The sequence below is a fragment of the Aythya marila genome (genome assembly GCF_965140915.1).
Source record: "Aythya marila genome assembly, chromosome: 3".
NCBI lineage: Eukaryota > Metazoa > Chordata > Aves > Anseriformes > Anatidae > Aythya > Aythya marila.
Window position 1 is genome coordinate 36,791,605 of NC_139044.1, and position 24,677 is coordinate 36,816,281.

Consider the following 24,677-nt stretch of genomic DNA (forward strand, 5'->3'; position numbering starts at 1 on the left):
TGGAAGTGTCAGGTGCATCTACATTTAGTATTAGAGCAATTGTCAAAGATGTATGTACTTCAAAGTGAAAGAGTGATGATGTCTTTCACCAAAGCAAATGAGGCAGCTGTACTACTTTGAACTACCATATAGTGTATTCAGGCAGTGCTTGAGGGATCATTTATAGGACTATTTTTTCTTGTAATCAAGTCAGTTCAAAATAAGCTTTTACATCTTGAATGGCTGCGTTCTAACATAAGATGAAAGATACTCTTATGTAAACGTCCATTTTAAAATAGTTGCAGCTTTTATCGTAAGGCTTCATATCTGATGGACTTCAACTTGTGCCCATATGAACCTGTATTTTAAATTATCAACTGCCTTCAATGGAACAGTGTTAAATGCTGAGGTCCCTTTACAAAATAAATTCTACAAAATGTAGAAACTTTACCCTATAAGTCCTTTCGTCCTTCTGTCTCATATGTAACTAAAAGTAGTTCCAGATGATAAATGTAATATTTATTTACGTGGTAATTGATTCTGATGGTGATGAAGTCTGGTGAGTACCGATAAAACAGTTTTAGAGCACTAGACTCAACATCACGGTCACTTGTTGACAGATCTTCTATGTTTTCTTCTGATGACAACCTGGAGATTTCTAATATCAAGTAGACTAGAATTGTTCTTGTTGCAGCGCATGTGAAAATGATTTTAGCTGGTGGAACTTCAGAGTGCATGTGATTGGGTAATGCATAATATTTATCATTATTAAAAGAAAATTAGGATATAATTCCCCTCCTGGAGTAAGGAATAGCTTTTTTTTTTTTTTTTTTTAAAAAAAAAAAAATAAATAAAATAATTAAAAAAAAAAGATACTGCCTAAAGAAGGAAGTGTTGAATTTATTCTTCTTTATTTTTTTCCAAAGTAGAGCATCAACTAGTAACTGGAGTACGTAGCTATAAGACTTGAACTGGTGAGCATACAGGTCTGGGAATACCTTTTCAAGATTATGGAAAAAGTTTTAGCCATGAGGGCGTTGCTGCTTTTTAAGTTTTATGGTATGGTTATGGAAGCTAATTCTCTAGTGAAGAATAACTGTGCTTAATAAAAGCAGGTATTTTTCCACAAAACAGATGACAAAAGAGAAAATACATTTATGGCGTGCTTAGTGTAAGGGTAGTCAATACTATCAGTATATAGCCTGTAATGAAAATTTATTAGGTGGATTCTTTGCATACAGTCACTCTGGTAATGAATTCTACAGTCAGCTGGAACACATCACATGCATTGTATGAGTTCCTGTAGAGTGGCTTGGGTATTATCTTTGACCTTATGGGCAGCTCAGATAGTTCACTTTTGGCTAGTCTGATAAGACGTGTTTTAATTGCTGCACAGAGCTGTCTCATGGAAAGCCTGCTTAATTTCGAAGGTGGCAGTGTGATGAGTAAGTTATTTTTCCTAAAATACTTCTGCAGGGTTGAATATCTTATGAAGGTTGTCAGCCTTTGGGTCTCTGTACTGTTTTTGTATAAATTGCATCAGAAGAGATACCCGAAATGCCAGGGAATAGGGATCTTAGTACAGCAATGTTATAGGAGGACAGGCAGTTGACCTTTGAAGTAAGTGCTCACTGCCAGCACAATGTTTGGTTTCTCTCCAGTTAATCTAGATCATTTACTGATCTGTTGTTGCAATAAATAATGTGACTTAACTTTCTCTTAGTACATTGGCTTCCTGGCCAGGTAACTGTTTAATTAGAGATTTCTTTCTGACTTTGTTTTAATTTGAATAAATTAGAGCATGATTAGAAAGCTTAAGCTGAATTGAGAAGACTCCTTGTGTAGCTTTTGTTTTACAGGTTTTCATAATTAGCAGTTCTGCATAGATTGTAAGTTACTTACAAATTTAAATATTTACTAAATGCAGTGTTAGCTTGGTTCTCACCTTTCTGATGCCTATTGCCAGTCTGTTTTTTAAACTAAAGCGTTTCTTTTAAGATTGGTTAATAAAAAGTGATTGACTGACTTAAGTTCTTGATGTGTCTGCTCTTCACGCTGTTGCGCTAACTCTTGGTAAACGTTTTCTTATTCAGGTGATATTCATGGTCAGTATACAGACTTGCTTCGACTATTTGAATATGGAGGATTCCCGCCAGAAGCTAATTATCTTTTCCTTGGAGATTATGTAGACAGAGGCAAACAGTCTTTGGAAACAATTTGCCTACTCTTGGCATATAAAATCAAGTACCCAGAGAACTTCTTTCTCTTAAGAGGAAATCATGAGTGTGCTAGCATCAATCGGATCTATGGATTCTATGATGAATGTAAGCAAAGCCTGTTCCTTCTGAAAGCCTGTTACACTGTATGTTTTGGAAGCACTTCTAGTAGCGACTCTTAAACTGCAAGGGTTTCAGTATTCTGTGAACTTTCTTTGAAATATTCTGTGAACCTTCTTTGAAACTTTCTGAAAGTACCTACCAAAATAAGGTTAAACTCAAATATTTCTTCTTCTGCTTTCCTTGAAATACTATTGCGGGAGATGGAAACCTAAATACACTGGAATATATCTCTGTAAAGATGTTTTGGTAATGTCCGTAGTCAGGTGGTGATATGTATTGTAGGTTGGCTTCAAGAAAACAGCTGTCTCTTCCTAATGTCATGCACTGTTCTTGTAGGCAAGCGGAGGTTTAACATTAAGCTCTGGAAGACCTTCACAGACTGCTTTAACTGTCTGCCTATTGCAGCTATTGTGGATGAGAAGATCTTCTGCTGTCACGGAGGTAAGTTGGTGACTGCTTTTAAAGGCTGTGTCGAACCTGATCTTTGGGTTAATGTTATATCAAATAAAGCGTGCATTTGCATACCTGATATTTAGCTGGAGAGGCTTATCTTTATATTGTCTGTAAAGGTCATCATTATGTCTTGTGCTTTTCTGTGCACCTGGCAGCAGGCAGGTGTTATCCTAACCAGATACACATGGCTGCCTTTGCCAAAGGGGTGTGTTTAAGTATTTACATCAATATATCCCTCTTTGAAGGACACTGAATACTGTAACTCATGCCTGATTTGCTTCATCTGCCATAGCTAGGACTGCACAGACAGAGAGCAGTCACTTGGAGCTGTAGCAGTGAATTGAAAGAACAAGTTTCATGAGTAACCCAAGCTCTGTAGTCTCAGCCTCTATCTGGTTTTGTAAGATGGAGGAAGAGACCTTTTTGGTCACATAATTAAGGCTGTCGCCTGAAGTAAGACTAACATTAGATCAGGTCAAACATGGCTTGCCCTGACTCCACAGAACCTTCCCTGCTGGAAAACCTACATTCTGCCGCCTGTCCCAGTGCTGCCCAATTATGGTAGTGAACAAAGTGTTTGGTGTTGGTCTGCAAGAAGTTTGTGATTTCTCCCCATATCAGAACTTATTCAGGTGCTTTTCTTTGTACAAAGACTCTGTGCTTTTCTGGGCAGTGATGCTTCTAGGTCTGTGGGTACTGGCAGAGTCCTGTCACAATTCAAACAATTGACAACACTTTCCAAACAGTGTTGTAGTAGAAAGAGCCATCCCACCTTCTTGCAACTACCTCCATTATTAAGTAGCTTGCTGTCTTGTATCAAGTGATCCAGAAAGGACCTGGTAGGTGTCACACCGGCATTGTCAGTGAGGTGATTAGAGATTAGTGGAAGAGAGAGCCTTGCAGAAACTTCTAGTTTGACTGAACAGCTCTGTTGGGATGTAAACGTAGTGTGCACACGAAATGCCTGAAGAGATTTCTTGAGACTGAGGTTGTATTAATGACTGCTACCCTGTCTTTATTCTTCATGAGTATCTCTACAAGGGCTCTGCCTGTATGGAATATGTGATAAAAATGATCCTGCCTTCTCTTGCACCTTGTATCAGAAGCTTCAGCATACGGTGCCTGCTAGTGTAAGCTTATCAGTCTTAAGCATAATATGCTCTGAGGTATTATCTTGTTTCTAAATGCAGAATTAATGCAGACAGTTGTGTCTATGCTGGTCTCCAGGTAGCACTGGCATGTTAGAGAAATGCTTGTTGTATTATAGGAGCATTTCTTGTCCTCATTCTCATCGTTGTGATGTGGTGCCTGTTTTTTTAAGGACTTGTTACCTGTATTATGAGTTAGATCTCAAAATTTTAAGAATGTAAGATACAGAACAACATGCACAGAGGAAGTTATCAGCAATGGCTAAAAACGTGTCGTAACTTTCAGAAAAAGCTGGCAAAGGAAGTGTTCCTTTGCTATTCTTGTACTACTTTGTATTTTGTTTTATTTGGGATACAGAATGAGTGTTGACAAAATACAGGGGTGTTCCAGGTAAATAATTAAGCTTAGGTGGTGGAAGGCCATCAAGGATGCTTAGCAAGTAGAGTAGAATGCTGCATTCTATGACAAAACTAATACTTCGATGTTTATGTGCACTTCAGATCTGAGTTACAAGCAGGAAGACTAGAAAGTTATTTTCAAGAAAAATGTGAAGCTTCGTTAACTTATTGGCGGGAGGGAGGAGAGGGTTTAACCTCTTTAAGGAAGGAGGAAGACTTCTCTTATGCATAGTATGCTTAGAGGATCCCCTTACGAAAAAACAGCATTTACTGTTTTATTGATTGTCCCTTAAGTGTGTACAGGTTTCATCTGTAACTGAAATTACTGTCACTCACAAGCTGTAAAACAAAGTGAAAAGCTTACTAAATGTGCTGTGTGCTCCTGATAAATGAAAATGGCCCTTCAGCACTTGAGCTCTGCCCTTTTTCCACTCTTCTCCAATCCTGTCCAAAACTGCATTCCAGATCCCCTGAAGTCATGGATTGTCAACGCCTTTTCATGATGTTACTACTATAATAAACACTGAGGCAGCAGCACTAACCATACAACTCTGCTGGAGGTTGAAGCTAGCAGGTAGATATAAGGTAGGTGCCTTTTTTACTATATTGCGCATTTTTGCATAGTTTATTTTAAAAATATTGTCCTATGGGATATATAATAAAACTTTGCAAAACCGCATAACATAGTAAACAAAAGGCACCTAACTTACCCCAGTAGGCTATCTACAACAGCTTAAAATCCCAACTCAGCTTTTTTTCCTCAGACTTTTATGTTCTCTACATCACAGTATGAGTCAAACCTTTCTTGCTATCCCTTCCTCCAAATGTTCACACTGCCAAAGGATCTTTCGTTGAAGTCTTCTCACTTGCCTCCTCCCCTCCTTGTTGAATCTTCCCTGTCTTTCGATGCTGTGCATAGAAGTCATATTCCGTTTTTTTCTCAAAGCTGTCCTCTCAGATAACTTCTTTGTTCTTTATCTCACTTCATTGAAGCTCATTCCATAACCATTCCCAGCTCTGCTTTGTATTCTGTATGGTATTGTCGTCTTTATGATGCCATGTGCTAGTTCTAATCTTTAGAGACTTTTTGTGATAACTTCCAAATTTCTACAAATTCAGCCCATGCTGTAGCATCATGTTGATGAAGCACATAGGTCTAACCACATCAAATCTAATCTCGGCAATGAGAACCGTGTTAGTTTAGTAGAATGCTAGATAGAAGATTTTCACACTCTGGAATCCTGTTTATCTTGTGACATTCCTGACACTAAATGTATGTTGGAGCTGGGGAGACTTCTTGATCTTCTGATGTCATATCCAGAGAGATCATAGGAGCTTTCTGGATTACACTCTAAAAATATGTAGCAATCACTGCACCAGCTCTGCATGATGAGAGTGGTTTCAAATCTAGTGCCTGAACTTGATGAGTCTGCCAGGAGTAATGACAACTCATTTTCTGTTTTCCATTAGGAAAGGTGTGCTCTTACACTTCAAGAAGATAATATGCTGAATGGTATTTTTTCTGTGCTCAGCTGTTGTTATGTGACAAGACAGCTTAATTCAACAGTGTACTTTGCAGTTTATTTTCAATCCATGGGTTGCAGCAGTCACTGTAGCAGCAGCAGCCTGACAGAGTTCTAGCAGCCTATTTGCCTTAGCTCCTTGATTGGATGCTGATCGGGCACGGTTCTTGTCTGTAGATATGAATTTCAGATGTTAGCTATTCCTGTTTGGGCAAGGGAAGTTACGATACTTGGGGAAAAATGACCTCTTGAGTAGTTACAGAGGTCTACAAACATGCAGGTAGTTTTGTGGGTGTTTGGTATTTTACGGCAGTGTAAAATAACAAAATTAACAGCTACAGCACTGAGACATGGTGCGTAATAACAGTTTACTTTTAAAGAACTTCAGCTTTTGGGTGTAACCTGAAATGTTGAGAGCTGTAAGCCCGTAGAAAGTCACAAACTGGTTGTGCTAACATCAGTGAGACTGCCCATTACTGTGTCAGGGTGTGGTGCTCGCTGGAACCTACACACCTTTGTGCTAATGTACTCTGCATGCAAATGGGTCAGGTTTGGGGAGGGAAAAGTGATAGGGTTGGTCGAAGTTTAAAAGCTGGTTATCTGTTTGAATTTGTTACTCTCCCTGTATTGTTGTGCAAGTAGAACTGGCTTAAACGTCTTTGTGACAGTATTCATCAGAAGATTCACCTTTCACAACCCCAGGGTATTGTCAACAAGCTGATGAGGACAGAAAGCTTTTATCATGAAACCACTCTTAAAATTTCAGCTTTTTTTTGTTAATATTTGAAGGAAAGTTCCTCAGGCCCTTCTTTACATCAGATGTGTTGGAGTCATTGTTCATCCAACACGTACATTGCCACTGTCCAAGCCTGGATGTTAGCTGAAGTTACTTTATGTAGTGACTCCTCTCCAGTGAAAGGTTTCCTGTCACATTCAAAGTTCTGGACTGTCCAAAATGGATATGGCTTGCTAATACAGAATATTTTATCACCTTAGCACTACTGGCACTCTTCCTTTATTTGGTGAACTTGTCATAGGTCACTTAAGTATTCAACTCACTTTCATAGCTTTAGTTAAGGTCATGTTAAGATCCCAGAGCATCTAGTAGGCTTTTGTCATGCCTATGTGCCAAGTAAAACAGTTTTGGAGTGCATAACTAAGCAGTTCAGGGTATCTTTGGAACCCCATCCTTTGGCTGTAAGTACATGTTAATATGACAAAACTATGCAAGAAGAGGTGTGTTCTGTGTGATAAATGACTTGACTCATCAAGGTACTGTGGTTTTATAAATGACTAAGCAGCTAAGCTGTAGTAGATGACTACTTGACTGACTACCTTTGTGCTCCTGATCTATTGCAGTTGCAAAATCTGGTATTCGTTGACAGCACCCAGTGACTGCAGCTCAACTGATGGGTGGTAGCACATTGAAACTTGCTTACGGTTTTAGTCATACCTGCAGGCTGCTTTGGCTTGTGGTCTTTTAAAGCTGGTAGGGTATTTTCCTGTAGCTTTTTGAAAGTAAGTTGCTTGCAAAGAAGGTAATCTGCATCCACTTTAATTGTCCTGGCTTTCTCTCTAGTGCACTGTTAAAGAGAGCATACACTGTAGAGTTCTGTGCTGTGTGGCATGGTAGGAAAACAGTTGAAACTTCTTAGTGATTTCACTTACGTTATTCTGTGTCCTGTTCAGGAGCTTAATGGTCTTGTAGAAAACTGTTTTGTTTATATTACAGTGAAAACAATGGGTGCTGTATGACTTTGAACCTTTGTTTGTTCTCTGGAACCCTTTTTAACAGGTAAAATGTGTTTATAAAGCACTTGGGTTTTTTGTACTTACAGGACTGTCTCCAGATCTCCAGTCAATGGAGCAGATCCGGAGAATTATGAGACCTACAGATGTTCCTGACACAGGTGAGTGACATGGAATTTACTGTAAATTGGTATTAGTGATGAAATGAGTTTAATCAGTTTCTGTATGGGCAGTGCACTGACCGAAGTCATTAACTCGGTACAATATTCGCTGACTTCCTTGCGGGACACGAGTCTTGTTCCTCATGATGGCTCAGTTATCTGGTACTGCTAGAGGTTATTGCCCACATCATTATTGCTTGTTATAACAGACTGAGACATCCTATCCAAGCCTTCCTTAAACTCAGGAATCTAATGGAAGATCAAATGAAACTCAACAGCTTCTTTTTCTTTCTTTGACCAGATTAGGCACACACAAACATTATAGTTTATCATAGAAGATAACCGTTTAAAGGTTGCTGAGTATTATTTGAAGTATTTGGGCTTCTCTTTACCTGGGGCCAGTAGTAGTAATGTCTTCTTCCTCTTCAGATTTGTGAAGTATAGCCACTTCAGAGCGATGGGAATTTCATTGCTTATATCAATAAAACAGTCATGAGATTTTTCTTCTGCTAATTAGTGCAATGTGTTCAGTGTTAATGCATAGGAGTAATTCAGGGTCTGATTTCAATATCCGTTGTCCCTTAACTATACTTCAGTACAAGCTGGTATATGCACACTTGAAACTGAGATGCGTTACTAGATGAAGTAGTCATTTATAATACAGAAACACTCAAGTTCTTCCTCATGCTATTTATAATTCACTCCATATCAACATAAATGTCAGTACAAATGAGTCAAACTTTACATTTATCAGATCTTTCAGAAAAGGTAGTTTTACTCAACAGGCTAATACTACTGCTTGAGCCACCCCCACTTCAGGAATGCCCTTGCAGAATGTAATTCCAGTTTCCATGGACACTCCACTGAAATCATGCATTCCTAGTACCTACTAAAAATAAGCACTTTTTTTTAAAAAAAAAAAAAAACAAAAAAAAACAAAAAAAAACACTTTTGATCTACTGAGTGGTTTGCTGTCTTCATTTTGCTCTCAGAAACAATAGCCGGATGTTTACCAGTAGAGGTAAAAGTGACAGTGACATAGGAGGACTTTGGTTTTTTGGGCCTACTTAAGGCAACTGATGGAAGTAAATATTGTGGAAAATAAACGGAAGCAGTCTTGCTGCTGTGAAAGTTACAAATTCTTAAAAGCTATCCATTTCTAGAGGGATGCCGCTTCATGAATGCTTGTGTTGATGTAGAAATTACTAGTAGATGTTCTTGTGGCTTGTGCTGGTAAGATTAGATCAGTTAGACCATTACGATAGCTTCTTGTAGTCTAATGGAAAAAGCCTGTGCAACATCAGTTGCAGTTTCAAGACCTTTTGTTTTGGTGGCTTTTTCGTGGGGTTTGGAAGCTGTTTGCTCAAACCAAAGTCTGTATTCCAACTTAAATCACTTGCTTTAGTAACACTTGTAGTTGCATTTTGTGAGGCCAAGGTATTCTGGTTGGCGTTGCTGACCAGTCACTTGTTAGGAAACTTTAGCTCCTTTTGTGCAATCTTGAATATCTTGAAGCTGTGTTCTGGTGTTCTTCCAGCCAGCCTAACCTATTGTCGTGGTAGGTGTTGTAAGTTAAAATAAACCTGCTGGGGTGGCAAGGTTTAATTTTAGTTGTATAGATGGGACAAGCTTGTTGCAGGGTTGTGTTACACATCTGTTAAAAGATGATAGGACAAATTAGCTTACAACTGTGTATGACCCAAAAGATTATTTGATCTCTGGGGGAGAAGAGAAGAGAAAGTCTTCCTAAGCAGTTGAGACAAGCAGCTTCTGCCACTAGTTGGAAATGTCTTGCTAAGAAACCACCACGGATTGCAGTGAAACTCTTATGTTCTGAAAAATGTTATGTTATGTATAGAACTGAATTTCAGTAAATTTTCATCAAGTTATGTCTGTATTCAGTAATTTATTTCTGGATAGATATTTAAAATGGAGTTCTACTTGCTCTGTTACATCTTTCAAAAGCAAATCGAATAAATGCAAGCTCCTAGGGAGGAACTGTAACTTGCCAAAAAACATTTGATAGCTGTGTATAAAGACAAAATAGTCCAGTTGCACAACAAGTTTCTGACATTGATTTTTGCTTGAATATAACTTGCAGGATCTTTTATTTTCAAAAGTGTCTTCATTATTTTGTGTAGCTAATAACTTGGCTTAGCTGGAAATCAAACTTTGAGTGCTAGATAGAGAGCCTGTTGTGTCTCCTCGGTTGTGAAACAATGTTCTTAAGTACTTTAATACCTAAGGGTTAGTCATTGTTGGTAAAGAAAGTACTGTTCAATGCAAACTGAGATACAGTTTGAATGCTCTTTGGCTTGTTTGTATTGCAGCTGTGTTGGCCTGAGGCATTGCAGTTGAACAAAAGGATCCTCTTCAGTACACAGTTTTAACTCCAGTGTTAACTGGCCTTTCATTGGCAGCAGAGTACTGCCAACAGACCTGGTTTTGACATGTGCTTCACCAGTGCTAAAAATTAAGAAGATTTTTATTACTTGAATTTAGGTTCCAAACTGATTGGCACAAAGCTTTTTGAAAAGACAGAGGAAGTCCAATTAAGCTGAAAGTGCTACTTGAAACCATTTACGTGAATTTTGTTTTGATAAATTTCGATTTAGTCACAGTTACTAAGGTATTGTAAGAAAGCTTCGACATTCGGAAGCTTGTGGTACAAATTTGTTTGTGGTATTTCTGATCGGTCCTGCACAGAATTCTACAATTTGCTGTGATTTTCAAACTAAGCTTGCTTGGTGAGCTGTGAAATTGATGGTTGTCTTTTAAAGTGCACTCATTGCGGTATTTTTGAAGTCTTCAAATGCTTACTGTAAATATTCTGAATATTGCAATTAAGTATTATTTCAGGGAGATGTTTGGCTCTGCTTTGCTTCCTCTGAAGGTATTGTCCTTTGTAAAGGGAAAAATCCTGCCCTATACTCCAGGCTTTTGCAGACATCTTTTGTCTCAGTCAAAATTCAAATATTGCTGTATTTGTTCCAAAGGAGGTTTTTGTTTGATTGTGTGGTTTTTCCCATAGGAGGTCTGCTCTAGTAGTTATAGTAAAACTGTTTTATTTGTAGAACAATACTACCTAAGACTAACATCTTCACTTGTATTATCTTTCAAAGGCTTGCTGTGTGACCTGCTGTGGTCTGACCCAGACAAAGATGTGCAAGGTTGGGGTGAAAATGATCGTGGGGTCTCTTTCACTTTTGGTGCTGATGTGGTCAGTAAATTTCTGAATCGTCATGATCTGGATTTGATCTGTCGAGCTCACCAGGTATGAATTGCGTTGTTGTTGCTTAAAACTTTCCCTTCTACAATTCATGGCGTTTTGGTGTTGGTTATATTTAGGACACGTTTAAACTTACTTGGTGTTGCTTTACTTTCAGAAAAAGAAAACTGTCCATAATAAAAGAAATACAAAGCTGCATCCTTCTGTTGTCTCATAGTGAGCTGAGTTTCTAATATCAGTGAAGTGGAATATTAACAATACATTTCTTCAGTGATGGATCTCCATTGTCTGTCAGGCTATTTTATGTGAATATCAGAGATGAAATGTCTAGGCTTAAAGTGGCAAAGTAACAAACTCAGGAACCACACTGAAGTTTCAGAGTTGTTCCACTTCAATACTGGGTAGTTCTTAAGTAATTGTGGCTTAAATGATCTCTACTTGACTTCATGGAAGTATTCAGTAGATTTTCGAATGCTTCTAGAAGCCTGTACATAAAATCTTGCACTGCTGCCTTTATCTTAGTTCAGTAACCTAGAGTACTTTGGCATAGGTTTGCTTGACTTGCTGAAATGCGGAGAAAGCAGGGTTATTTTTGGCACTGACAGTCTTGAAGTACACTTTTTTGTTTGCAGTTTTTATCAAGTTATTTTAAGCAAGTATCCTGGTTAGACGGACATCAGGTTTCAGTTTGTGTAACATTTCAGTTTCATTATATAGTTGATTTAAAAAGCTCTGGCATGCTGTGAAGGTAAGGTACATTTTTAATTGTGGTATGGCTAAGATTGGGTACCCTATCATAACACTTAAATACTTCTTACAATTTTACTGCAAAAAATACTAGTATGCAGGATAGATGTTGAGATTTCTCAACTGCAGATTAAGATTCCTTTCTGTGTTCATGTAGTTGCTTCAGCTCTTTGTAAAAAGTATAACATCTTGCAAAAGACCCCAGCAATTGGACTAAACTGAGCGGTATTCTGATATGCACTGATTTCAGCGTGTTATAGTGCAAGGCTTCTGTTTTGGGGAAGAGGGAATATCCTTAATTGCTGTGTTGTACTGCTTGCTCTATTTGAAAGGCAAATTGTGCTCTTAGAGAAAGCACAGCAGAACCACCTTGCTTTTAGGTGTCAAAATTAGACTAAGTACAGTCTTCTGTCAGTGCTGACTGCACAAAACTTAAGTAAAACTTAATGGTTCAGTTGCAGTGAAGGTAGTATCCAGACCTCTTGTGCTCTGAACTAACGGGTCAAACGCATCCAAATTCAGTGTATAACCAATAAAATGCTGGGAATCCATAAAGTGGCAGTGCATAATCGGACTTCCAAGTATAGAAATGCTAAACAGGGAAGGTGATGCATAGTTAATGTTGGAGTTGTCAGTCAGTTGAAGGTACACGATTTGGCATTCTCTGTCCAGATATTCAAAAATGACTGAAACTGTCCTGTTTGAAAGCTGAGACAAAAAACACCCTTTTAGTGAATTCTATTCATAAAAGTTCTGTTTGTCTCAAGACTGGCCTTTTTCTTCAGCGTGTGTCTTTTTGTTTGTGAGCTGTATAATCTCTCTGGTGTTGACAGGTGGTTGAAGATGGATATGAATTCTTTGCTAAACGACAGTTGGTCACCCTATTCTCAGCTCCAAATTATTGTGGAGAGTTTGACAATGCAGGGGGCATGATGAGTGTGGATGAAACTCTGATGTGTTCCTTTCAGGTATGATATATTTGTACACTAAGTATTCCTGTAAGTGTTGGACAGTATAGACTGAATTAGTCTGCTTGTTGACATGCTTATGGTTAGACTGGGTTGATACATTTGGGATACAGAAATGGTGTCACAGCAGGCTGATCTCTGTGGACAGAGAAGCAGAATTACAAACCAACTATTCTGCATACAACCGCATGAGATTTGTTGTTTTCCAAACTCCTAAGTATTAGTTACTACCTCTACTTAGATCCTCATTTCAGTGTTACTCAGGTGATTCTGTAGTCTTACCTAGTGATTGGAGTACCTAATTATGCAGACTAATGGCACCCTTTCAGTTCGGTTATTCTGTTCAGGTTTTATTCTGTACTCTTCCTTGGATGTGATGTTTTCAGCTCCTTTACTCCCCACTGTCTCCCCACCCCAGCGTAATGGCAGAACTAGAGGGATTTAGAAGTAGATTTAGTTTTGCATACTGCTGTTGTACATAGGATTCAGAAACTTGTAGGCTCATACTGTGATTTCCAGCTCCCCACCCTGTTCCCGCTGATTGAGATTTCTTGTTGGCTTAGTGGCATTTGAAACATTCTCAGCTGTCAGTGACTCAAAAGAACTTCTTTATTTTCTCTAAGATATTGAAACCATCTGAAAAGAAAGCCAAGTACCAGTATGGCGGACTGAATTCCGGACGTCCGGTCACTCCACCTCGCACAGCTAATCCACCGAAGAAGAGGTGAAGAAAGGAATATTGTAGAAACACCATCAGATCTGTCAAGGACAAAACTCCATGATACAGTATATAATAAGTGTGCACTGTAAAACCATCCAGCCATTTGACACCCTTTATGATGTCACACGTTTAACTTAAAGAGACGGGTAAAGGATCTTTATTAATTTTTCTAGTAGAAAGATGTGCGACACTGTATTGTAACAAGTATAGCTCCAAGTTCTAATATCCAGCATAGTTTAAAAAAAAAAAGTATTAAAAAACCTATTGCAACTACATATTCACACTTACCACGGTTTTTAAAGTTGACCAATATCCCAGTTAAAACTTGATGTAATAGCTAAACCAGATGAGAGCATGATGTTCCATTTGTGTAATGTGGTCTTATTGTTGCTTGATTGCTTTTATTTTGGTTATTTTGTAGCTAGAATGATGCAAATATGGTATCTAGTCATACTCCCTGGCTCTCTTTGAATTTGAAATAAGAAAGGGGCTTTTTAGAACAGCCATTGATCTTTTATCCTCCCCCTAACTTCACGTTACTCATAATAATGCCGCGCAAATATGTGCCCCCCGTTATAATGCAAAGTTTATAGTACAGTAGTGATTAAAAGGCAAACTAATTGCAACATGCCCAGACTGGATAGCTTGACAGCCAACGTAAATTGGAACAAAAACCTGTCTTGACTTTTTAACTTAAACTGCCACACGATGAATTTGTGCACTACACTATTTTAAATTATTGACATTACACTGTGCTATGGCACTTCATTTAACTTAGGACAAAAATGGTATTGCCTATGAGTTGGTAACTTGATTATGTGGTACCTTGGCTTTAGTTTTATTAGCATGAAACACCTTTTGGCATGCTTAGCTTCCAGGTAACTCCCTACCTGCATCAGAATTCATCTTGCATAGTTCCACAGAACATGAAGATCCTTATTTGCTAAGCCTTTGACAGCTGACATTCTTTTTCGTAAGAGGGTGTATTTAAATGGATGTTCATCAGTGGACAACGGGTTGGCTGACCAGTGGTGAACTAAAACTGCTAAATGAATGTCCGATGTGATTATAAGGCTTATGTCACTAAAGATTATATCCTTTGGATTTTCATGATCAAATTTCATATACTATTGTATAGACTTCTGCTTTGTAGTGTACTATAGTAGCAATAATTTCTGTACATGATCAAGAGTTATGCAGTATTTCTTTTCAGTTCTCTCCTTTCTCAAAAGGGTAAAGATTGGCAAATGGTGAGATACAGAGAAGTTTATAGTAGGATACATGAAAGGCACAGATTTGTGATGCTTTGGGATGCAATACAAAAGCTTTTATTGAATATTGTTGAATTTGTAAGATTCCTTGGGGGAAGGCTGCAGATTTATACCATTCTAAATGTGCATCAGTAGATGTAAAACTCTTGACTTCAGTATCGTCTTTGAAAATGTTAAATTGAAGATTCTGATAACTTACATTTTATGAACTGGCACATTATATAATGCGAGAGTTATATTGATTTCTGACACAGTGAGCAAGTTCTTCAAAATGGATTTAAGTCTCTTTTCTAATTCCATTTTTGTTTTAAATGCATATTTTAAATGTAGTTTTTTTCATTTAGTAAAAGTTGTCTAATTCATTTGAATGAAGTCTGACTGGTTATTTTTTACTACTGTTTACTGTTAGTCAACGATGTGGGCTTTTAAAAAAAAAAAGCATATATGTTAATATGTTACTCATTTATGTTGGATTGGTCTGTGGTTTTGAACAATGGTTTAATTTACCCCATCTTGAAGCAAGTTGACTACATAGCATCAAACGTAGAGGTAGTTTTCATTGGTACTGATGCTTGTTCTTGCAAGTTGATGATGACAGCAGTGTGTGAGTATTGTTGGTTCTTCACGAGGTTGTTGACGAGATCTATTATGTAGACGTCGATGAGGTAACTTGGTGCTCTTCAGTCATTGCTTACTTGAGGTTTGGTTTTATGAGTTCTAAAATGTTTTTTTTTTTTTTTTTTTTTTGCCAAGTGCCAGCCTGTTACAAGAAATGTCATTACTGAACAGCTGGATTAACGCTTTCTTATTTTTTCCTTAGTTTCTGGAACAGTGTCTTCTGTATGAAATGTCCAGGTGTAAAGCTGTGTTTGTGGGTACCTAGTGTGCTCACTTCTACAGAAGCTGCTGCAAGGGGAGAATCTTCAGGCATTCTTAAGTGTCCTAAAGAAATGGGATATTCTTGGTTTAATTTTATTACGCTATGAAGCCAGATGTAGTGGTGGTATCCTGAAGAAATGGCTGTTTTTGTATAGCACCAATCACTGACTGGCAAAGAGTTTGATTGCTTTTTTACCACTGGGTGACTGGGATGCCTGCCAACATCCTTCATCATCCCATACTAGGTTAAAAATACAGGGTTTAATAATCTTAACCTCTACAGGTGTTTCTCGTATGGAATATCAAAACTAAGTCAGGAAAACAAAACATACTGTACCAATTAAGCTTACATTTACAATGTTAGTGTAGATCTATTGCCCAATCTGGAAAAGGTAGAAATAAGAACCTGAAACTAATTATGCCCTGATAAAAAATAATTCTTGTAAAGTAATTGAGATGGTCCAGAAATCAGTAGCTTTTTATAACTCTCTTTTAATCGTGCACTAAGTCAACAACTGCAAGCAGCGTGTGCAGTTCTTACTGGAGTGTTAAATATTTGAAAGATCTGATGGAAAAGTTTGACTTCAAATACTCTGCTTTGAGGTGTAGCTACAGACCTTGTGAGACGGTAGCTACCTTGGTTTCTGATCTTTTGAACTGTCAAAGGTTTGGGGGCTATTTCAAGCATAACATAGGGTAGGTTTTTTTCTCTTACAGAGATACAGACCTGGAAAAGACAGCATGAATTTTAATCACTTTTCAAGCTTAAATCTCTTTGAAAGTCCCCAGAAGTTGGAAAAAGTGGTGAATGCTTTATTGATTCTACAAAACATTGACATGCTAATAGTGTAATTCTCCTTGTTTCAGGCAAGACTGCATAATGGAAAACATCTATGCTACGGCAGTGTTAGTATGAATAACCAGCTGGGGGGGGAGCAGGGCAAGACTAAGGAGAAGAAAGGAAATGACCCTGCTGCTGTTAGATAACCAAAACCTCAGTCAATGTCCAAGAGATTCAGACTGGCCTAACAATGTGGGCTCCAAGTTTTCCATGGAAATTACTAATGAACTGATTGATGATAACTCTTCTGTGTAAGCATCTTGTCTGTACAGGGTTAAAATGCTGCCAAGTAGCACAGTGTTAGTGAACTGGGAAATAACAGTGTTCTGGAATGAGCTGTTAAGAGAGGAAAAAAAAAAATAATACACCAACTGAGGGGTATTTCTGCCTCTTCTCCCACACCCCTTTTTCATCTGACAGTAATACCCATTCTTGGTTTCATAGTAGAGTGCAGCATGGCACACAATATCTTGTCTTTTTCCTTGTTGGTTGACAGGCTTTTTGTGATACCCAAGAGTTAGAGAAAAATCTGCTTTAATCTAATTTGAGGTGTTGCTTTAGGGAAGTTCTGTAGTCTTTCATGTTGATTGATCATTGATCTGAGTTTTTTTGTCAGGATTTCTTTTCTTATGCTTCTTAACGATGCTTTCTATGCATGGAATATTCATAATTGTTAGCTACTTTAAAGGAGGAAAAAATGCACATTTAAATACAGTTGTGATCATTATGTTGCTGTAACACAGCACTGTCTCCACATGGGTAGGCTTGTTTGTACTGATCTGATCTATTTCCAGAAAATGATGGAGGAAATAGACTCGCTGAAAACACTCTAACCGGTCTTACATTAGTGGGCTGTGTTGTTTGCTACATCTAGACACACAGAAGTACTTCTGGACTCAAGTTTGAAATGGTCTCATTCATTGTTTCTGACTTTTTTTGCAGTGTGACTATGCAAATGTACTGCTAGGTGTCAGCAAGCTTCATGTTCCTATTAGGAAGACTGTTTGTACCATCTTATCCATAAAGGACTTACTAGCTATGTATGATCCTGCTTGTAGTATCCTGGTGCAGTGCTTTGCTTTGTTCTTACTTTCCTGGGAAACTGTGGCTGGAAAGTCTTCAGACCTTTGTTATTTTTGTTTCCTTTTTGTGGAAGGATTTTGTTGTTAGTATGCTACATCGCAATTTTAAGGTTCTTTTGAAGATAAAGATCCTGCTTGCTTTTATAGCTGTCTCCAGAACTCCTAGGGCCTGTGCAGTCTCCTGCTGCATTTCTGTCAAGAGATGATAGAAACAGGAGTTGATGAGCAGGAAGATATTCTTTATACGAAGAAGAGATCCCATCTGTGGCTTATCTTTGAAGTCCAAGAGGATATTGCTGTTGTACTGTGGAAGCTGTCAGCTGAAATTACTGCAGCAGTAGGTGGTTAGTTTAGGATGGATAAACACATTTTTCTCTCTCTAGTAATGGAAATATGACAGACATTGCTGCTACCAAATATGGTTTGAACTGAAAGTGAACCGAGGAGCTCGGTTTGGGATAGCTGGAATTTTCAGATTATGTAGATTACAAACATGAGCATCCCAGGGTTGGCCTTTGTTGTAAAGCTCAAAAGGTTAACGAAAAAAAAACACGGGACCTTCTTTGTGGAGGCTTGCGTAGCTAATAGTTGTAAAAACCTAGCCTTTAAACTGGTGTTTCATTTCTTCCTGGCAAACTGTTGGAGTCGTATCTGTGGCTGGTATATCTGGAACGTTCCTTGCAGTCAGGTTTGTGAGAGAGGAATGCATTTTACACAGACCCGACAGGTAGCATTACAGCTTAGCAAAGCACAGAAGCAAAGCGATACTGTCAATATTGTATTGCTCTTCAACTGGTTTGAATTGTAACTTGGTTCATGATTGACACGTCTCCTTTGTAATGTACGTGAAGCTACGTGTGAATATTTGGCTTCAGATAGTCTGGTGGAAAAATCAAGAGCAAGAAAATGTCTCCTTATGTTGGAGCAGAGGTGACTACAGCACAACATGTTTTGGATGTCTGTCTCGGTCCGCATGGGCTAATCATGTTCTTCAGAGAATAGTGTAATTTTAATGCAAAACAGAACCGAGCTGAAGTTGATGTTTCAGTGCATATTTAAATACCAGTTCTTTGTGCATCTGAGGAGGCCTGACTGTTAGAAGGACTGCATACTAAGCACGTAGTCCTGCTTATCAATAGCAAAAAGCAATTCAGTGAATCAATGCCAGGCTTGAAATATTTGGGCATAGCCTTTGATGTTTTTCTCTTCTGTACTCTGTTTGCTTCTGCTAATTAGCAGGAGCATTTTTCAAGGGCACGCTTGGTGCATCTGTATGATTTTTCAGAAACTGATTTTGCTTGCTTTATTCCAAAGGTTGACCAAGGTTTTGATGGCAGCATCAAACCAGGTGGCTGCACACAGCTCGTGGGCTTATAACCAAACATTCTTCTTACTGCTTTTATCAGATGATCAAAGCTGATGGAACCTCAAACCATGTTGGACTGAACACTCGAAAACCACATGACAGTAAGTCAGTGTTGGGACAATAAATGAGTTACCAAGATAAGCTGCAAACCTGGTACTGTGTGTTGTTACAGGCCTGCCAGGTTCTCATCTTCCAGGGATTTCTAGAACTGGTACTGCCTTGAAGATCCCTCAAGTTGTTAAGAAACACTCAAAATTATCCCGTTATTTGTTCTGTATGTGCCTCGTTAAAATAAATAATCTCAATGTGTTCATTGGTAATAAGGAAAAAATTTCATTCTGTTTTCCACTGTCCTGCTTTAACTCCAGTTAATCCCTATACCTGTATGTTCAAAGACATGAGAATGAAAAAGCAATTCAAAAGAAGCTTTCCACCCGACCATTGCCAATATGTGGTTATAGTAATCTCTTCCAAGGAAAACTGGTTACTGTCTTGAAACAGCCTGAACACCTGGAGCTTTAGTCTGTGTACTACAGGTGGCCTGGCCCAGCCCCTTTCCTGGGTTCTGCTGCCTGATTTAATTGTGTCTGCAGGTGAAGCTTTGTGTTTAGCTTACTGCAACCTCAAATCTTTGGAGCAACTGTATCAGAAAGCAGGTGCTAACTAGATCCAGCTGCTAATAAAGATCAGAAAAGGCTATTCTGTGTCTTCAGGTGGAGATAAAGGTTTTATGGTAAGATGAGAATAGCATAGTATTCCCTGGCAGAGCTCTACAAACAAGCAGCACACAAATGTCCTGTTGAAGTGTGATAGGCATGCCCAAAGGGTAAGTTTCAGTGTTTGAACTTTATTCTGAGTTACTGTTGAATGCAGGAAGCAAAGCAGATAGGCAGGATTACAGTTTTCTAGTCTCTTACAGATAAGTCATTGGAAAATACTGAATTATATTTGCGGAAAGCAGAATAACGTAGTGAAGTCTTCTCCCCGCTTTGGCAGAAAGTTCTGCCTGCTCATGTTGCTTTAAAGGTTTGAATTTTTGGGATGTGAGAGAATATTCTGGATGCATCTCTAATTATTTAAAAGGCTTAGCTGGGGGGAAAGAAAAGTATCTTGTGGACAAACTGGTGTAGCTTATAACACAATGTTGATTTTTAAAAAAAAGTGCAAAGGACATTAGCCTTGGTGAGTAAATATTTTCCAGTGTAATGATTTTCCCCATTTTGCTTTGAAGTCCTAACCTACATATGGTGTGGTAGGTATAACTGCTTCACATTGCTCCCTCTGGATACTTTTTAGCAGCATTTGTGCGATTTTATTCTTGTTGAATATCAGGGCATGTATAAATCAGCAATTTCCTTTAGCTACCCCACAAATACTTTATATTTACTTTTTGGGTTGCTATTCCTGAGCAAGCTTTTACACCTTCGTCAAAGATAAAATGTGCAATTTCTGTGAAATGCTGGGAGAGGGAACATGTTACAAGAATTACGTTTTAATAGATATCTTAATTACACCTTTACCACATCTCTAGGAAAACAGATCTTATTAAGAGCGTGGGCTGCAAGGCTGAAGGCCCCAATCTGTTGAAGGATTGATAGTAAACACCTTATTCCTTTCCTACTTAAGGCTCTTACCTCGAGGTACAACAACAAGCAACCGATATGCTGGCCTTGGAGGCTTTTGTCTTGCCTTTACCACCTAGGATAAGAAGATGCATCCTATTCCTTGAATCTCTTGTTTGTACTAAATCTATTTAAAGGCAGTTATGAAAAGGACCCCGTCCGGTTGACGTTTTCTTTGTAATTGCTCTAGCACGCAGATGCCATCTAGTGGTTGGAGCTCAGTGGATGAAAAGCTGCAGAACTGGCGTTTTACTGCATGTTTATCCAGCACCCGTCTGATAGGCAAACCTCTCCTGATCGGCACTGGAATATATCCACAGTGCTTGGCTTCATAAGAGCTCAGAGCTTGCTGCATTGAAACTAGGCTTCCCTCGGTAAGAAGTACAGATTTAGTTCCTGTACGTCTGATAGATCTCCAAGTCTGTTAAAATTATCTGTGGATTCTTAAGGGGAAAAAGAAGAAAATCAAAGCTGCCATGGAAACTATAGAAAAGAATGACCTCCTAGGCTTTGTCACACTAGATGAAGGTTTCTGTACCCAATCCTGACTGGTTCTCTGGTCTTCCTCAAAACCATGGGTGTGATTCTTGCCCCTGTGGATAAGCTACAGTGGTAAGTTGGGGTTTTAGCCCTTTGTGGGCCATGTGGAACTGCCCGAAGTTTGTATGGGCCCACTCATTCCTATCTTTGTGCTTGCCCTAAAGTGTTAGGCCCTGTTGGCTCCCCTAGGGGCCTGTCTCTGCTCACCCATGTATGGGTTATGGGCCTCTTCACAGGAAATAGTTGGGTTTGGACAGTTGCTCAGCCCTTCCAGTTCAAGTGTGATCACTCAGCACAGGGGGCTTCACTTGAAATTACACGGCCCCCTGGCCTGTGCTTTTCTATGGCACAGACAAAAGGCACGTGTAAAGCTGGAAGGGTGTGATAACTCTCAAAAAGGTGTTTCAGCAAAGTCTAGGCTCAGAACAAGCAGATCCTTGCAGCCTTCTGCTGAAATAAACACCTCTAAGCATCTGCACCTGATGAGCAGTATGCATTTGTTATAAAAGGTGTTCAGCTTTTGTAGCTGTATCTGGTAGCTGCAATCAAATAATGGCTTGTCCTCGGGGCCCCAGCATGTTGGCTCAAGGTAATGAAGTAGGCTGGGAGGAAATGGAGTTACGAAGTTGTGGCCAGCTTGGGGAGATGGGATTGAGTGTGCCTTGTGGGGCACTGCTGGGAATCATGCAGTCACTTGTCTGTCACGTACTTACACCCATCAGGTGTGAGAATGTCCCCATGCAGAGCTGCATGTTCTTTTTTTTTTTTTTTTTTAGCTGGTAATGGAGACATTTTAAGGTAAGGATTAAAGTATTTCTTCATGTAGATGAACTGCTCTCTAAGAAATACGCTCACTCGTTCAGTGCTTGATACAGACGTTTGTCCGAGGTATCAAAGCGGCCAGGAGGTGGCATCTGTGTACCACGAGTAAGAAAAGCGTTAGCACATCAGGCAGAGCCTGCAAGGGGGCGGGTTTGCTGTCAAGGCTCTGTCAGTGCTTGCTTAGTCACCCATGTCTGTACAAGCAGGCTTCGTTAGAAGTGCTGTGTCCTTATATTACTAGTCTAAATCGAGAACTAATTATTTGAGAGCAGTTATGGTGAGGTATTTTTGAGGTGATTGGACGCTTTATGTTCACACACAGTTACTCCAGCTGTATTTGTGTGGTTATGATTTATGCACGTAAATTTTTTATAGGTCACTTATCTCCCTAGTCATTGTTTGGCAACTAGCGTCCTTTTCTTCATAAAAGAAAACCCAAGTGGCTGCAACTGATGATAGTAATGCTTTATGAATAAATGTTTGTTCTGTGCTGCAAATACAATAAACTCCTGCCCCCTCTTCACGTTGAAGTAGTCTGTAAGCAACAATTACTTAAGCAATAAGTACAGTCACAATCTTTTATGGTAAATAAGTGTCATGGTAGAAAACAAAAACAGCAAGGGACTTTAACAAAGTGCTTGTGAGGATTTGAGTGAACATGCGAGTTCCTGACTCAGGCCTGCGGTCAGGGTTAGTTGCCTACTTGATGCCCATTCTATACAACATAGGCAGGAATGGCCAGCATTTCCTAAGGAAGCTTTTTTTTTTTTTTGCATGGAACTCTTCCAAATTTTGGTTCTTGCTCAATCTTTGTCTGGTTTCTTTATTTCTTCCTTCGTGTTAACCTTTTCAAAGAATGAGCGATAATAAATATGCTTTCTCTGCCAATATCACAGGTGCTGCTTTGTTCTGGTGTGTTTGCTGACCCGTGAATAGCGCTCAGAAGCAGAAAACACACAGTTTCACAGCAGTGCTGTCTCATTGACAGTAGCACTGACCTGCTGCAGGGTTAATGTACAGCGTCCTAATTGACCTAGATTAGCTGCTCATCTTCCTACGCTAACAGCTACTGGACATTAACCTCTTCTGTTTCTACTTGTAACCGATGCCTTCAATCAAAACAGGACCATTGTGAGACATGAAAATCATGCTCCTTGCTCAGCTTTGTTACCAGCACCAGGGGGTGACCTGTGCTATGCTAGGGTGTGTGTTTGGCATGCTATAGTGGTCTTGCACATGGCTGTTAGTTTATTTTTATGAAGGCTGGGGATGAACACACTGATGTGGATTCTTCTCACTGGAGTCCCTTGTTAATGTCCTGGTGCTCCTAGCAGCTGTGGAAGTTCCCACGTCAACACGTCTGTGAGGTATGGGTTGAACTTCTGAAACTTCACGAGATGCTTTTTGCTATTCCTGTCAACAAGCTTCACATGACTGTAATTCTCTGAAACCTGATTTTCCATTTGTTGTGTATCTGTCCCCATTCCTTAGAAAAGCAGCATGTCTTCGATGTCAGTAACCCATGTTATGGGGTTATTGTGCATCTTTCCATGTAGGAGATTGCACATAATGCCTTGTGCAACTTAACCAGAGAAAAAAATGGAGAGTGAGAATGTGGGAAGGATATATGTGTATTTTTGAAGTAGGCACCTCAGCCTACTGGAAAGTAGGAGTCTCATGGTTTTTACTGGAAAACACTCAAAACTCTTATTTGAAATAATATTTGAAAGTATTTTCATAAGTTTCCCTGTAGGGAAAATCAAAAGTGGTGTGATGCAGTTGGTGCTTACCTCTTGTTTGAGTAAGGCTGATTTTTTTTTTTTTTTCCTTGCAGGAAAATGATGTGTGACTTCAACCAGCTTTAGTGTGTCTGTTTTGGGAGTGCTAAGCTTTGTAGGCCTGGTGGGACGTGAGCTGCTTGTATAGTTCCCTACCTACTTAAAGCCTTGTTCTTTATTCTTATGAACACTTCATCCTGAGAAGCTGCATTTATTTCTATTGCCTCTGCTCCCTATTTATTGGATTGTGGCCTCCGGTGACGTCCTCCCTTTACGTGCAGGTGTGAGTGGTGTTTGTAGGTCTGTGTGCATATTCTGACTCTTTCCTTGGAGTGGAAATTAGGGTGGCAAGTCTGAGAACCAGTCGCCCCTGACACCGAACCTTATTAAAAACAGATTTATCATATAGGGTCTAATTGCAGTAACATATGGTCAAGGTGATGTTTGCATGTTCTGTGGTGTGTTAGCAAGTGTCTTACTGGTATCCAGGCTACCAATTTTACAACTGTTCAAGTAGAGGTGGCTATGATTGGTAGTATTGTTCTATAAACAATACAGCAGTGTGAACAATGCCAAGAACATATGCCTCTGAGATGTGAGATGCCATGCATCCTGGCCAAAAAAGTAGATAGTGACCTTTAATATGAAGAGTTCAAAGGATATGCCTTTGCTTGTTTAAATTTGAGCTGCTGCAGTTTAGGAAAATAGCATACAGAAACTTCTCGTGCTCCTTAAGAGGAAATACTTGCTTGAGCTCTGTGATCTGTACCAAGGATGTATTGCTACCTGATATCATTTATATCACGTCTGTTTTTCTCCCACTTTCTCCACCAAGAAAGGCTTGTTCTGGTAAAATGGTGACATCTTCTGTTAACACTTAGTATTTCTCAAGAATTCAGTGTCCATCAGAAAGAGTCACTTGCATTGAAAACAAAACAAAACCACCTCTGGAAACAGAAGAAAAAAACAGGGCTGTTTTCAGTGCCAGGTGGCTTGTGTACCAGGCTCTCTTCATCACTGTCAGGTGATGTTCCTAAGAACTATGGAGATGCTGTTAGTT

The 24,677-nt window shown here is 39.1% G+C and overlaps 1 protein-coding gene and 1 long non-coding RNA gene across 5 annotated transcripts in view; both read left to right on the forward strand.

The window, feature by feature from the left end:
* PPP1CB (protein phosphatase 1 catalytic subunit beta) overlaps positions 1 to 15,055 on the forward strand; it is a 28,700-nt gene extending 13,645 nt beyond the window's left edge. The window contains exons 3-8 of the mRNA XM_082757621.1: positions 2,073 to 2,303; positions 2,655 to 2,759; positions 7,680 to 7,751; positions 10,874 to 11,025; positions 12,561 to 12,695; positions 13,319 to 15,055. Of these exons, the coding sequence (XP_082613747.1) occupies positions 2,073 to 2,303; positions 2,655 to 2,759; positions 7,680 to 7,751; positions 10,874 to 11,025; positions 12,561 to 12,695; positions 13,319 to 13,423 (800 nt within the window). The 3' untranslated portion in view covers positions 13,424 to 15,055. The remainder of the gene's footprint in view (positions 1 to 2,072; positions 2,304 to 2,654; positions 2,760 to 7,679; positions 7,752 to 10,873; positions 11,026 to 12,560; positions 12,696 to 13,318) is intronic.
* A 7,976-nt stretch (positions 15,056 to 23,031) lies between these two features.
* Positions 23,032 to 24,677, forward strand: part of LOC309876923 — a 53,358-nt gene continuing 51,712 nt past the window's right edge. For all 4 annotated transcript variants that reach the window (XR_014317282.1, XR_014317283.1, XR_014317284.1 and 1 more), the window contains exons 1-2: positions 23,032 to 23,206; positions 23,674 to 23,900. This is a non-coding gene — a long non-coding RNA (uncharacterized lncRNA). The remainder of the gene's footprint in view (positions 23,207 to 23,673; positions 23,901 to 24,677) is intronic.